This window comes from Phocoena sinus, chromosome 14, assembly GCF_008692025.1.
Source record: "Phocoena sinus isolate mPhoSin1 chromosome 14, mPhoSin1.pri, whole genome shotgun sequence".
Lineage (NCBI taxonomy): Eukaryota > Metazoa > Chordata > Mammalia > Artiodactyla > Phocoenidae > Phocoena > Phocoena sinus.
Genome location: NC_045776.1, coordinates 8,400,239 through 8,416,732, shown reverse-complemented (window position 1 = coordinate 8,416,732; position 16,494 = coordinate 8,400,239). Strand labels below are relative to the sequence as shown.

Below are 16,494 nucleotides of genomic sequence, written 5' to 3'. Positions count from 1 at the left end.
GGCATTTTCCCACTTAATCGTCACAAGAACTCAGTGAGTTACATGATGATTCTGTTTTCCTTCACAAATAAGGATATGAGTCAAAGGCAATTTATGTGGTTTGTTTACTTTCAGCTACCTAGAAAGTGGCAGAGTCAGAACTTGGACCAATAGACTCTGGAGCCCAATGTCTCACACACTAAGCTCCTCTTTGGCAAGAAATAATACATTTAGTAATATAGTCTACATATTGTAGACCCATCAAATTTTATTAATATGGCTATATACTACATTCAAAAATACTTGCAGTAATCGTGGTAGCCTGGTTGTATGAACTTTTTAAAAACAGCTTTATTGAGGTGTAATTGGTATAAAATACTGCATGTATTTAATATATACAATTTGATGAGCTTGGACATATGTGTGCACCCATGAAACCATCACCATGCTCAAGATAATAAACATGTCCATCACCTCCAAGAGTTTCCTTGTGCTCCCCACTCCTTTTTTTTTGTGGTAAAAACAATCCAAAAATTAATGTAAGAAACCAGAGTCAATAACATTAAAATATTTTCCTATAACAAAGGCTTTGTGCTACAACCACTGAAAAATACTTTCATAGTCATCTGAAACAAAACGTGAAGATTAGGTACATATGTATAGAGAAAATGAATGCTTTAATAAATACACATGAGGATTAAATATCCCCATTACACTTGCTTGAGAAACACTTTAGAACAGGAAATACTATTGAAATTCAAGGACTGAATAATTAAACCCAACTCAATTTTGTTTAGTCAGATGTGAAAAAATACATAGTTAATTGGTAGGCAAGATCTCAATGTACCAGAGTCTAATTATAGAGTCTTCAAAACACTAGTGAAATAAAAGTTAGACATTTTAAAAGACATTACAATTTTATGATACTGATTTATTTTGAAAAATGTCAAGGTTAAATTTAAGTTTAATATGCTGAAATAAATTTTCTGTCTTCATTTTGGAATGTCTACCAAAAAATATTTCATTAAATAGTGAAATATATATAAATAAAAAAATATATACATATAAATATATATATACATATAATACTTGGTATGCTTCTAATTAAGAGTTCCTTTTGTTCTTTTTTTTTTTTCATATTGGTCTTGGTTTACTAATGGTCCAAGAAGTTTGGTCAGTTATATTATCATTGCTCTCTGAGTTACGGTAAATGAAAAGAACAGTTGCTCCAAGTCAGCACTAATTCAAATATGATTGGGCATATACTAATGCTAACAAAAATAATTACAACCACAAATCTATATTATTATAATAAGTGTTATAATAAGGAGTGAATTGGTTTGCCATCTCTACAGAACACTTTTTAAAATGTGTTTTTTTCTACAACTGCAAGTGATATGCATTTAATATTATATAGCCTTGTTTTCAGTGAATAGAAGTTTATTTTGTAACTTAATTGATATCATGAAACCCCTTCAGTTGATTAAATAGATCGTTCATAAAAAGACAGTTTATGATCTGTAACTATATAAGAGGAAATGAAAAAAAGGGAGTAGTTAATGTCATGAATACAAAATGTTATCTAAGCTTATTTACACCAGAAAATCTTATACAACCACAGAACTTTATTAATTTTATTTTATTTTATTATTATTATTTTTTTGCGGTACGTGGGCCTCTCACTGTTGTGGCCTCTCCCGTGCGGAGCACAGGCTCCGAACGCATAGGCTCAGCGGCCATGGCTCACGGGCCCAGCCGCTCCGCGGCATGTGGGATCCTCCCGGACCAGGGCACGAACCCGTGTCCCCTGCATCGGAAGGCGGACTCTCAACCACTGCGCCACCAGGGAAGCCCAGAACTTTATTAATTTCAGATTAACCTGCATGATTTGAGCATTTATTTTAAAGAAAATGTTCCACTTGCTAAATCCTCAATGTGGTTATGTTGCCATATTGAATAAAGTAATGGGTGTACACACTGATAACAAAGGTTTGCATTTACCAATTAATTTGTCTTTGCTACTTATATGGAAAGCTGTTTTTAATTCCTTTTTAAAGCTTTGAAATTACTGAGACTTTGTTCAGTGTTGTCTGTGAAGCCTCTTAATTTCTAGGAAACAGCTCATCACTTCTTTAGCAGTTCTCCCCAGAGTACCATGTACATATCCTAGGAAGCTAACATTGATTTGACACATAATACAATGCTAAAAAAATTTGATTAAATAAATGTATTTTTATAGGCATATTATGTATTTTAAATTTTATGTGCTTGTCTCATCTACTGGACTATAAAATCTTTAAGGATAAAGACCATGTCTTATTCATATTTTATTTTTTGAATTTATCATAATATTAACCATAGTAGGAAATTAATTCATGTATCAGTTAGATGTCATTTTGACTCCAAGTAACAGAAAACTCAACAATCATAGCTTAAATAAATATAACTAATCATTCTCACATAGCAAGGAAACCAGAGGTATGGATTCTTTGTTTCATGCTGCAGCTCCATTGTTACATCAAGCTCTTTTCATCCATCTGTTGCACCATTTTTAATGTTACAGGGTGGCTGTTAACACTTACCTTCTTCCAGAATCATGTCTTTGTTCAAGCAGGAAGAAAGCAGAGGAAAAAGGGTTTCTCATTTTGATGTTTTCACATTTTTCTAGATGGGAAACTTTTCTAGCAGACTTCCCCTCACATCTCATCAGCCAGAACCAGGTCATATGCTGCTTTAAAACCAGTGAATGGTGAATTAAATGGGGGTTATCATGGAAGATTTAGACCGCTCAGGATTTAGCCCCTGGGATTGGAATAGGGGCTTATCCTTCCAGAGATCAACAGCTCTGCCTTCCACCTGAACAAATTGTGCTTTAGTTAGCAGGGGAAAAGGGGACCATTGAACAGTTAATGGACAATATGTGTTACAATAAATATTACGTGAAAAGAATTGGATTTGTTAAAATCATGTCCTGTGCTATCCCCAGTTGCATCTTTATATATTTATTTGTATTCGTTTGGCAAAATTAAATGTGAATGATTTCTGTTTCTTTGAGGATAATTACAAACGCATAAAATCCTCTCTATTTTTACAGTGGGACGAAAAATATACAATGTTGAGAAGATGCATTGTTTTTATCACTTTCTGTTTTAAATGTCGGTCTTGCTCTTATAATTGCAGAGGAAATTCAAATGCAATTATGTTCTCTGTCTTTTTTTAGGCCTGAAAAGATAAATATGAATTTAGATTCCATTCATCGGTTAATTGAAGAAACACAAATCTTCCAGATGCAGCAGTCATCAGTTAAACCACCGTGTGACCTGGGGGCACCTGCCTCATCCCGCAGGGACACCTGTAGCTCCTGTTTGCCCCTTCATGCGCTGCAATCTCATGCCGCTCACAACTCCCATGCTCATTCCTGCAACATCAACGACTGGGGCATTTGTGAAGAACTTCGCCTGCGGGAACTGGAGGAGGTCAAGGCCAGAGCTGCTCAGATGGAGAAGACCATGCGATGGTGGTCAGACTGCACGGCCAACTGGAGAGAAAAGTGGAGTAAAGTTCGAGCTGAAAGGAACAGCGCCAGGGAGGAAGGAAGACAACTCAGAATAAAATTAGAGATGACCATGAAGGAATTGAGTGCCTTGAAAAAAAAGCAAAGTTTGTCACATCAAAAAGAGGCCTTGGAAGCTAGAGTCACCCAGGACCGGAAGCTTCCTAGTTTCATAGAAGTGTCCTATGCACAGAGAGACCCCTTTCAAATTGGTTCCAAAACGTGTGAGTCCATCAGAGAGTGCTTGGGAAAGAGAGAATATCCTACCAAGGAGAACATAAATAGGAAGGTCAGAAAAAAATCCAGAGGAATCTAGAGGTTATGTGCATATTTGAATGCTGTATATAGTAATGGGGAGGGAAGAGAAAATAGCAAAACCAGTGGTGACTGTATTTGTTTGTTTAGTCTGCCAGAACTAAGTACCCCAGACTGAGCGGCTTTAGTGACAGAAATTTATTTTCTCACCGTTCTGGAGGCTACAAGTCTGAGATCTAGGTGTCAGCAGGGCTGGTTTCTGCTGAGGCCTTCCTCCTTGGCTTATAGATGGCGGTCTTCTCCCTGTGTCTTCACATCACCTTTTCTCTGTGTGTGTCTGTGTCCAAATTTCCTCTTCTTCTTTTTTTTTAAAATTTATTTTATTGAGATATAGTTGATTTACAATGTTGTGTTAATTTCTACTGTATTGCAAAGTGATTCAGTTATACATATAAATATATTGTTTTTCATATTATTTTCTTTTTTTTTTTTTTTTTTTTTAAACATCTTTATTGGGGTATAATTGCTTTACAATGGTGTGTTAGTTTCTGCTTTATAACAAAGTGAATCAGCTATACATATACATATGTTCCCATATGTCTTCCCTCTTGCGTCTCCCTCCCTCCCACTCTCCCCATCCCACCCTTCCAGGCTGTCACAAAGCACCGAGCTAATATCCCTGTGCCTTGCGGCTGCTTCCCCCCAGCTATCTACCTTACTACGTTTGTTAGTGTGTATATGTCCATGACTCTCTCTCGCCCTGTCAAAACTCACCCCTCCCCCTCCCCATACCCTCAAGTCCGTTCTCCAGTAGGTCTGCGTCTTTATTCCTATCTTACCCCTAGGTTCTTCATGACATTTTTTTCCCTTAAATTCCATATATATGTGTTAGCATACGGTATTTGTCTTTTTCTTTCTGACTTACTTCACTCTGTATGACAGACTCTAGGTCTATCCATCTCATTACAAATAGCTCAATTTCATTTCTTTTTAAGGCTGAGTAATATTCCATTGTGTATATGTGCCACATCTTCTTTATCCATTCATCTGATGATGGGCGCTTAGGTTGTTTCCATGTCCTGGCTATTGTAAATAGAGCTGCAATGAACATTTTGGTACATGACTCTTCTTGAATTTTGGTTTTCTCAGGGTATATGCCAAGTAGTGGGATTGCTGGGTCATATGGTAATTCTATTTGTAGTTTTTTAAGGAACCTCCATACTGTTCTCCACAGTGGCTGAACCAATTCACATTCCCACCAGCAGTGCAAGAGTGTCCCCTTTTCTCCACACCCTCTCCAGCATTTATTGTTTCTAGATTTTTTGATGATGGCCATTCTGACTGGTGTGAGATGATATCTCATTGTAGTTTTGATTTGCATTTCTCTAATGATTAATGATGTTGAGCATTCTTTCATGTGTTTGTTGGCATTCTGTATATCTTCTTTGGAGAAATGTCTATTTAGGTCTTCTGCCCATTTTTGGATGGGGTTGTTTGTTTTTTTGTTATTGAGCTGCATGAGCTGCTTGTAAATTTTGGAGATTAATCCTTTGTCAGTTGCTTCATTTGCAAATGTTTTCTCCCATTCTGAGGGTTGTCTTTTGGTCTTGGTTATGGTTTCCTTTGCTGTGCAAAAGCTTTGAAGTTTCATTAGGTCCCATTTGTTTATTTTTGTTTTTATTTCCATTACTCTAGGAGGTGGGTCAGAAAGGATCTTGCTGTGATTTATGTCATAGAGTGTTCTTCCTATGTTTTCTTCTAAGAGTTTGATAGTTTCTGGCCTTACATTTAGGTCTTTAATCCATTTTGAGCTTATTTTTGTGTATGGTGTTAGGGAGTGATCTAATCTCATACTTTTACATGTACCTGTCCAGTTTTCCCAGCACCATTTATTGAAGAGGCTGTCCTTTCTCCACTGTACATTCCTGCCTCCTTTATCAAAGATAAGGTGTCCATATGTGCGTGGGTTTATCTCTGGGCTTTCTATCCTGTTCCACTGATCTATCTTTCTGTTTTTGTGCCAGTACCATACTGTCTTGATTACTGTTGCTTTGTAATATAGTCTGAAGTCAGGGAGCCTTATTCCTCCAGCTCCTTTTTTCGTTCTAAAGATTGCTTTGGCTATTCGGGGTCTTTTGTGTTTCCATACAAATTGCGAAATTTTTTGTTCTAGTTCTGTGAAAAATGCCAGTGGTAGTTTGATAGGGATTGCATTGAATCTGTAGATTGCTTTGGGTAGTAGAGTCATTTTCACAATGTTGATTCTTCCCATCCAAGAACATGGTATATCTCTCCATCTATTTGTATCATCTTTAATTTCTTTCATCAGTGTCTTATAATTTTCTGCATACAGGTCTTTCGTATCCTTAGGTAGGTTTATTCCTAGATATTTTATTCTTTTTGTTGCAATGGTAAATGGAAGTGTTTTCTTGATTTCACTTTCAGATTTTTCATCATTAGTATATAGGAATGCCAGAGATTTCTGTGCATTAATTTTGTATCCTGCTACTTTACCAAATTCATTGATTAGCTCTAGTAGTTTTCTGGTAGCATCTTTAGGATTCTCTATGTATAGTATCATGTCATCTGCAAACAGTGACAGCTTTACTTCTTCTTTTCCGATTTGGATTCCTTTTATGTCCTTTTCTTCTCTGATTGCTGTGGCTAAAACTTCCAAAACTATGTTGAATAAGAGTGGTGAGAGTGGGCAACCTTGTCTTGTTCCTGATCTTAGTGGAAATGCTTTCAGTTTTTCACCATTGAGGATGATGTTTGCTGTGGGCTTGTCATATATGGCCTTTATTATGTTTAGGAAAGTTCCCTCTATGCCTACTTTCTGGAGGGTTTTTATCATAAATGGGTGTTGAATTTTGTCGAAAGCTTTCTCTGCATCTATTGAGATGATCATATGGTTTTTCTCCTTCAATTTGTTAATATGGTTTATCACATTGATAGATTTGCGTATATTGAAGAATCCTTGCATTCCTGGAATAAACCCCACTTGATCATGGTGTATGATCCTTTTAATGTGCTGTTGGATTCTGTTTGCTAGTATTTTGTTGAGGATTTTTGCATCTATGTTCATCAGTGATATTGGCCTGTAGTTTTCTTTCTTTGTGACATCCTTGTCTGGTTTTGGTATCAAGGTGATGGTGGCTTCGTAGAAGGAATTTGGGAGTGTTCCTCCCTCTGCTATATTTTGGAAGAGTTTGAGAAGGATAGGTGTTAGCTCTTCTCTAAACGTTTGATAGAATTCACCTGTGAAGCCATCTGGTCCTGGGCTTTTGTTTGTTGGAAGGTTTTTAATCACAGTTTCAATTTCAGTGCTTGTGATTGGTCTGTTCATATTTTCTATTTCTTCCTGATTCAGTCTTGGCAGGTTGTGCATTTCTAAGAATTTGTCCATTTCTTCCAGATTGTCCATTTTATTGGCATAGAGTTGCTTGTAGTAATCTCTCATGATTTTTTTTATTTCTGCAGTGTCAGTTGTTACTTCTCCTTTTTCATTTCTAATTCTATTGATTTGAGTCTTCTCCCTTTTTTTCTTGATGAGTCTGGCTAGTGGTTTATCTATTTTGTTTATCTTCTCAAAGAACCAGCTTTTAGTTTTATTGATCTTTGCTATTGTTTCCTTCATTTCTTTTTCATTTATTTCTGATCTGATTTTTATGATTTCTTTCCTTCTGCTAGCTTTGGGGTTTTTTTGTTCTTCTTTCTCTAATTGCTTGAGGTGCAAGGTTAGGTTGTTTATTCGAGATGTTTCCTGCTTCTTAAGGTGGGCTTGTATTGCTATAAACTTCCCCCTTAGAACTGCTTTTGCTGCATCCCATAGGTTTTGGGTCGTTGTGTCTCCATTGTCATTTGTTTCTAGGTATTTTTTTATTTCCTCTTTGATTTCTTCAGTGATCACTTCATTATTAAGTAGTGTATTGTTTAGCCTCCATGTGTTTGTATTTTTTACAGATCTTTTCCTGTAATTGATATCTAGTCTCATGGCGTTGTGGTCGGAAAAGATACTTGATACAATTTCAGTTTTCTTAAATTTACCAAGGCTTGATTTGTGACCCAAGATATGATCTATCCTGGAGAATGTTCCATGAGCACTTGAGAAAAATGTGTATTCTGTTGTTTTTGGATGGAGTGTCCTATAAATATCAATTAAGTCCATCTTGTTTAATGTATCATTTAAAGCTTGTGTTTCCTTATTTATTTTCATTTTGGATGATCTGTCCATGGGTGAAAGTGGGGTGTTAAAGTCCCCTACTATGAATGTGTTACTGTTGATCTCCCCTTTTATGGTTGTTAGTATTTGCCTTATGTATTGAGGTGCTCCTATGTTGGGTGCATAAATATTTACAATTGTTATATCTTCTTCTTGGATCGATCCCTTGATCATTATGTAGTGTCCTTCTTTGTCCCTTTTAATAGTCCTTATTTTAAAGTCTATTTTGTCTGATATGAGAATTGCTACTCCAGCTTTCTTTTGGTTTCCATTTGCATGGAATATCTTTTTCCATCCCCTTACTTTCAGTCTGTATGTGTCTCTAGTTCTGAAGTGGGTCTCTTGTAGACAGCATATATAAGGGTCTTGTTTTTGTATCCATTCAGCCAATCTGTGTCTTTTGGTGGGAGCATTTAGTCCATTTACATTTAAGGTAATTATCGATATGTATGTTCCTATTTCCATTTTATATATTGTTTTGGGTTCGCTACTATAGGTCATTTCCTTCTCTTGTGTTTCGTGTCTAGAGAAGTTCCTTTAGCATTTGTTGTAAAGCTGGTTTGGTGGTGCTGAACTCTCTCAGCTTTTGCTTGTCTGTAAAGGTTTTAATTTCTCCATCAAATGTGAATGAGATCCTTGCTGGGTAGAGTAGTCTTGGTTGCAGGCTATTCTCCTTCATCACTTTCAGTATGTCCTGCCACTCCCTTCTGGCTTGTAGGGTTTCTGCTGAGAGATCAGCTGTTAACCTTATGGGGATTCCCTTGTGTGTTATTTGTTGTTTTTCCCTTGCTGCTTTTAATATGCTTTCTTTGTATTTAATTTTTGACAGTTTGATTAATATGTGTCTTGGCGTGTTTCTCCTTGTATTTATCCTGTATGGGACCCTCTGTGCTTCCTGGACTTGATTAACTATTTCCTTTCCCATATTAGGGAAGTTTTCAACTATAATCTCTTCAAATATTTTCTCAGTCCCTTTCTTTCTTTCTTCTTCTTCTGGAACCCCTATAATTCGAATGTTGGTGCGTTTCATGTTGTCCCAGAGGTCTCTGAGACTGTCCTCAGTTCTTTTCATTCTTTTTTCTTTATTCTGCTCTGCAGTAGTTATTTCCACTACTTTATCTTCCAGGTCACTTATCCGTTCTTCTGCCTCAGTTATTCTGCTATTGATCCTATCTAGAGTGATTTTAATTTCATTTATTGCATTGTTCATCGTTGCTTGTTTCGTCTTTAGTTCTTGTAGGTCCTTGTTAACTGTTTCTTGCATTTTGTCCATTCTACTTCCAAGATTTTGGATCATCCTTACTATCATTATTCTGAATTCTTTTTCAGGTAGATTGCCTATTTCCTCTTCATTTGTTAGGTCTGGTGGGTTTTTATCTTGCTCCTTCATCTGCTGTGTGTTTTTCTATCTTCTCATTTTGCTTATCTTACTGTGTTTGGGGTCTCCTTTTTGCAGGCTGCACTTTCGTAGTTCCCGTTGTTTTTGATGTCTGTCTCCAGTGGCTAAGGTTGTTTCAGTGGGTTGTGTAGGCTTCCTGGTGGAGGGGACTAGTGCCTGTGTTGTGCTGGATGAGGCTGGATCTTGTCTCTCTAGTGGGCAGGTTCACGTCTGGTGGTGTGTTTTGGGGTGTCTGTGGCCTTATTATGATTTTAGGCAGCCTCTCTGCTAATGGGTGGGGTTGTGTTCCTGTTTTGCTAGTTGTTTGGCATAGGTTGTCCAGTACTGTGGCTTGCTGGTCGTTGAGTGAAGCTGGGTGCTGGTGTTAAGATGGAGGTCTCTGGGATATTTCCACCGTTTAATATTATGTGGAGCTGGGAGGTCTCTTGTTGACCAGTGTCCTGAAGTTGGCTCTCCTACCTCAGAGGCAGAGCCCTGACTCCTGGCTGGAGCACCAAGAGCCTTTCATCCACACAGCTCAGAATAAAAGGGAGAAAAAGTAGGGAGAATTAGTAGAAGTATGAGTAAAGAAAGAAGAAAAGGAGGAAAGGAAGGAAGGAAGAAAGAAGCAAAGAAGGAAAGAAAGGAGGGAGGGAGGGAGGGAGGGAGGAAGGAAGGAAGGAGGGAAAGAAGGAAAAAAGACAGAAAGAAAGATGATACAGTAAAAATAAAATAAAGTATAATATAGTTATTGAATTAAAAAATATTTAGAAAAAAAAAAAAAAGGGACGGATAGAACCTTAGGACAAATGTTGGAAGCAAAGCTATACAGAGAAAATCTTACACAGAAGCATACACATACACCTTCACAAAAAGAGGTAAAGGGGAAAAAATCATAAATCCTGCTCCCTGAGACCACCTCCTCAATTTGGGGTGATTCGTTGTCTAAAGGAGGGAAGGAAGGAAGGAAAGAAAGAAAGAACGAAGGTAAAGTATAATAAAGTTATTACAATTAAACTTAATTATTAAGAAAAAGAATTTTTTAAAAAAAAGTCATGGACGGATAGAGCCCTAGGACAAATGGTGGAAGCAAGAGTATACAGACAGGATCTCACACAGAAGCATACACGTACACATTCACAAAAAGAGGAAAAGGGAAAAAAATCATAGATCTCGCTCCTAAATTCCACCTCTTCAATTTGGGATCATTCCTTGTCTATTCAGGTATTCCACAGATGCAGGGTATATCAAGTTGATTGTGGAGCTTTAATCCGCTGCTTCTGTGGCTGCTGGGAGAGATTTCCCTTTCTCTTCTTTGTTCTCACAGCTCACAGGAGCTCAGCTTTGGATTTGGCCCTGCCTCTGCGTGTAGGTCGCTGGAGGGCGTCTGTTTTTTCGCTCAGACAGGACGGGGTTAAAGGAGCCGCTGATTCGGGGCCTCCGGCTCACTCAGGCCGGGGGTTGGGGGATGGGGGAAGGAGGGGCACTGCGTGCGGGGCGGGCCTGCGGCTGCAGAGGCAGCGTGACGTTGCGGCAGAGGCCGGCGTGATGTTGCACCAGCCTGAGACCAGCCGTGCGTACTCCCGGGGAAGTTGTCCCTGGATCCCGGGAACCTGGCAGTGGCGGGCTGCACAGGCTCCGCGGAAGAGGGGTGTGGAGAGTGACCTGTGCTCGCACACAGGCCCCTTGGTGGCGGCAGCAGCAGCCTTAGCGTCTCCCGCCCGTCTCTGGGGTCCGCGGTTTTAGCCGCGGCTCGCGCCCGTCTCTGGGGTTTGCGCTTTCAGCCGCGGCTCGCGCCCGTCTCGGGGGCTCGCGCCCTCAGCCGCGGCTCGCGCCCGTCTCTGGGGTTCGCGCTTTTAGCCGCGGCTCGCGCCCGTCTCTGGAGTTCCTTTAAGCAGCGCTCTTAAACCCCTCTCCTCGCGCACCAGGAAACAAAGAGGGAGGAAAAAGTCTCTTGCCTCTTCGGCCGGTGCAGGCTTTTCCCCGAACTCCCTCCCGGCTAGTCGTGGTGCACTAACCCCTTCAGGCTATGTTCAAGCCGCCAACCCCAGTCCTCTCCCTGAGCTCCGTCCAAAACCAAAACCCGAGCCTCAGCTCGCAGCCCCGCCCGCCCCGGCGGGTGAGCAGACAAGCCTCTCGGGTTGGTGAGTGCCGGTCGGCACCGATCGTCTGTGCAGGAATCTCCCCGCTTTGCCCTCCGCACCCGTCGCTGTGCACTACTCCGCGGTCCCGAAACTCCCCCCTCTGCCTCCCGCAGTCTCCGCCCGCGGAGGGGCTTCCTAGTGTGTGGAAACTTCCTCCTTCACAGCTCCCTCCCACTGGTGCAGGTGCCGTCCTTATTCTTTTGTCTCTGTTTTTTCTTTTGCCCTACCCAGTTACGTGGGGAGTTTCTTGCCTTTTGGGAGGTCTGAGGTCTTCTGCCAGCCTTCAGTAGGAGTTCTGTAGGAGTTGTTCCACGTGTGGATGTATTTCTGGTGTATCCATGGGGAGGAAGGCGATCTCCGCGTCTTACTCTTCCGCCATCTTCAAGGTTGAGTACCTCCCATATGACCTGGCCTGTTCTTGGTCCTGAGGATACTACAGTGAATAAAACAGACCAAAATCCATGACTTCGAGCTCACCAATTGTGGGTCTATGGGATCTGTGATTTTCTGACAATTCTGAAAGATGAGATTGCAGGGCATTGGTGTATTAGCATGCAGCTTTAGCAGATTTCTCCTTGACAGGGCACTCAGCTCCACATCAATGTCTCCTGCATCTGAAATCTCTATGTGCTCAAAGGAAATAGATGGATTCCCTTTCTTCTTCGCCTTGGCGCTTCGTCTAGTTTCACTTGCTCACAGGGAGCCACGGGCAGAGGCCTCACACCAGCCCTTCGGCCCAAAGTTCCTGGTGCAGAACCGCCCTGGCGACACCTCGGCTCGGAACAGCGTGCATAAGTGCCGAACACGGAACGATGCGACTCAAGATCCATATTATTTTCTATTACAGGATATTGAATATAGTTCCCTGTGCTGTACAGTAGGACCTTGTTGTTTATCCATCCTATATAAATATGAGTTTGCATCTCCTCTTCTTATAAGGATACCATCACTAGGCCCACCCTGATGATCCTCATTTTAACTTAATTGCCTTTTTAAAGACCCTGTCTCCAAATATAGTCACATTCTGAGGTACTGGGGGTTGGGGGGTGCAGACTTCAACATATGGGTTTTAGGGAAGACACGATTCAGTCCATATTACTGATATTACTGGTATTTTTAGCAAAAGAAAAACCCCAGCATTTTTTTATGTTAAAAGAAGATATTTAGAGAGATTTCTCTCCATTTACCCTAATAAGTGACTCTTAAATTATCCATGCAGTAGTTTAAAACATTTTCCCAAGGTTTGGGACTCTGGCCTCACAATTAATTCCTGTAAAATGGGTACCATAGGGAAATACCTTTAGGGAATACTTCACACTACCCACTTTTGGAATTTCTTGGTATATTTGGAATCTTGAAATTTCTGAGCATTCTGCACGTAACAAAAGTTTGTAAACTTTAATCTAGCCGTGCATACACTTATCTGTTGATGAACCACCCCCCATATATATTTTTAAATCTGACAAATATTATTAACAACTCATGGAACATACTTTGGGAAACTTTAGGAATTCATGTTATCTCTTTAAATAGTTTGTATTATTTACCCTTTATATTATTACCCCTTTCTATTTAGTTCCATCTCTAAAAACATAAAATCAATTAATATCTTGCTTTTCTATAATTCCATCTAAAATGTTAAGCTTTTCATGATGTATGGAGTGTATGTTAGATATAACATATTCCACTGTAAATGGAAAATTTTAAGAGACCGCAGGGAAATTTATTTTATTAGAATATGGTAGAACATTGAAAGGAAAAAAAAGCCTAAAAATATATAAGTTAAAGTTTGTCCATATAACACTATTAGAGAATGATAAATAAATGAAAATATGAATTTGATGCTGAATCGTAACATTTTATTTCCTTTCAAAAATGTTTTCTTCATGATTTTTCTACATTGGATTTTAAAATTCAACAATAATAATTGTTTTGTATTTTTTTTTCTTTCAGGAAGAAGGTTTGATTATTGACCCATTAAAATTAAATGAAGAGGTGAAACTCAATCTCGATTGTCCTGATTTATTCAAGAATGGTGGTTCTGAAAACCGTACAGTGAGACCTGGATTAAGACTGCAGGCAATAAATCTGCCTCTGGAGAATGGAGTTCCTGAAATTTCAGCTTTGCAGGTGAATTTGGATGAGTTCCAAAAAATCTTATGGAAAGAAAGAGAGTAAGTACTAATTATTGTCTTCCTTAACCAAGTCTGTTTTTCAAACTTCTTAAAATTGTTAAGTCTCTTAAACTAGCCATCTGCTAATGTATTTTACCTATGACTAGTCATTAAGTACTAATATTTGAAAAATGAGTTTGAATTTTATATTCATTTTTTGAATTTTGAAAAATAAGTTATAACAGGTTCATTTTTATCATTTTTTTATCATAACCTTGTTCTCATCTTCTCTGGTAGATCACCCTCATTATATTTGAATTATTCATGTTTATGATTAAAATAACCTGTGTATTATCTAACTTTTACAGCATTCATAGATTTCAGTGAGTCAATAAAAATGAATAGATATGTTAATATTCATAAGGGAAAACTCACAGTTTTGTGAGGTACTGATTACAGAAAAAGATGCTTTATTCATTGACCATTTATAGTAGAGAGGAAGGAGAACTAGACTTGATTAAATCACCTGGACATTCACCTTGCTTCTGACATACACTAGCTATACGATATTGGGTTAGTAAAGGGTGTGCTATTGTCAACTTTGTAAAAATATGGATAGTGATACCTGTGTTCCAATGATCTATTGTTTTATAACAAGTTCGCAAATGATGATTATTATTGAGACAACAATCACCACGTATTCTGTTCATGAATCTTGAGCATGGATTTATATGGACAGCTCATCTGTTGCTACATGTGACCTCAGCTGGGATGGCTCCAAGGCCGAGGGTGACTTTAGGTGTGGGGGGCAGTGTAGAATTATCTGAAATCTCACTTACTCCCATATCTGGCAGCTGATCTTTTTTCTCATCTGGGATCTCAGTTGGAACATCTGTATATAGCCTATCTGTGTGGCCACTTGGCTAGCACACGGCATAATGGCTTGGTTGAAAGTGAACATCTGTCAAGCACAGAGAGAAATAAATGGTATTTTAATGACCTGGCTTTAAAAGTCACATAGCATCACTTCTTCCCTCTTCACTGGATTCTTATGAGGATCAAACACAATGTCTGGGAAAGTGGCCACTAATATGAATTACTCAACATGGGTTTTTTTGTTGTTGTTCCCTCATGATCACCCTAGAAACTAATAAGTGGAATATTTGATGTACTTTAAAATGTGTTCCCCAAATCTGAAAATAATTATTTTTCCATCTCTTTAGTTATAAGACTCTGAATGGGTAGAATAAAGAAGAAAACTGGGAGTGATGTATATTATCACTAAGTATGAATATAATTATATATTATATAATGGTTTTAATTTCCCTGGTTTACATGGATTGAAACAGTGATAAATATGCACACAAACCTTTCACCAGTACTATAAGCTCTTTATCTGCCGATCCTTTTCTGTCAGCCACAAGTCCTCTGAAATTTATTCCTACCACTAATTCCCTTTTTCAGATTCTTTGCCTACCTCACCACATGCACAGATTGTGATAATACACATATCTGTGTAGAGAATAAATATTTATTATTCTACCATCAATTGTAAATTCCTAACAGAGGCAATCAACCTTAGTAGAAAAGAGAATAAAATTGAACGCCTGCACCCATATTAACAATTAATTTTCTCTGGAACTCCAGGTCTCAGTCAAGTTCTAAGCTCTGGGCTTCATTCCTTGAAGGATTTAACTTTTTAGTGGTTATAGACTTCTCTCCAATGCTACTTCACCTACATAACATAATAGGAGCAATGTGAAAATGCTGTTTCCTGCATGTAAACTCCCCAAAGTACCAGTTTTAATGATACACATGTGTGTCTTTACACTCTCACTTGTGCACATGTACATGTACATATATATCTGACTTCCTTGGAATAAATGAACAATCCCCGTAGTATTAAGTAAGTCCCCCAGTTCTCAGCAAATTCAGCATATAAACAAAAGACAGGCTGAAGAATAAGGGGGAAACGGGACCTTTGATTCCATTTTGCTTTCTCACTCTCCTCTTTAAGAAGCAGTCCCACGGGTATGATACGTCCATGAATTAACATTAGCCTGCAATCCACGTGAGGCCATGGCAAAGCTTTTTTTTCTATCACAAGAGAATGTTTCCCAAGGATACAGTATATGCTTTTACTATAAATCTGTCTGATCTTTTAAATCCTTCCTCCTGGAATCTCAGTGAGTGGGTGGCTGGAGTTGAGAAGATGTGAATGTAATTTTTTCTATGTTCCCAGCTAGTGGGAAACTTCTGTTGACTAGAGCACAGGAATCAACCTAGAGAACTCAGGGAATCATTTCCGCCATTGACTGACTAGAACCCCCTCATCTAAAACACTAAAGTTTATCTATTATTTGTATTATTCATACTGTTCAGTTTGATGAATGATTACCCAGTATCTGGAAGCTGCTCATGTACTGAGAATTTGTATATTTCTGATCTCTTAAAAAAACCGACCTTCCCAGGTAGGAAATTTGAGATGAGGGCAGGAAGACTGATCCTCCTACAGAGCTAGGTGTACCTAAGCATTTAGGAAGAGGAACTTTGGCAATATTACGTCTTAAGTAAGAGAGATGATGAGGTAAAATATTTTGATGTGCTGTTTTAGCCTTTAGAATTAGTTCTAAAGTTAAACTGCAGATGGCACCTGCATCCCTTACAAAATGTTAGCTTTCTGTCAATGTGAGCTTTAATCGCCCTTTCAATTTTATTTTCTTAATTTGTTTTCTATATAAGAAGAGCAGTATGCTTCAATTATTTTTCTTTGCTTCATTAAATGTTATGTTTTTTTTCTCAATAAAATGAGATTTTAAATCTTGGTGAGATAGTACAGCCAACTGAAA

The 16,494-nt window shown here is 38.7% G+C and overlaps 1 protein-coding gene across 1 annotated transcript in view; it reads left to right on the top strand.

The window, feature by feature from the left end:
* Positions 1 to 3,215: 3,215 nt before the first annotated feature.
* CCDC102B (coiled-coil domain containing 102B) overlaps positions 3,216 to 16,494 on the top strand; it is a 184,066-nt gene continuing 170,787 nt past the window's right edge. The window contains exons 1-2 of the mRNA XM_032603340.1: positions 3,216 to 3,821; positions 13,485 to 13,705. Coding sequence (XP_032459231.1) covers positions 3,216 to 3,821; positions 13,485 to 13,705 — 827 coding nt within the window. The remainder of the gene's footprint in view (positions 3,822 to 13,484; positions 13,706 to 16,494) is intronic.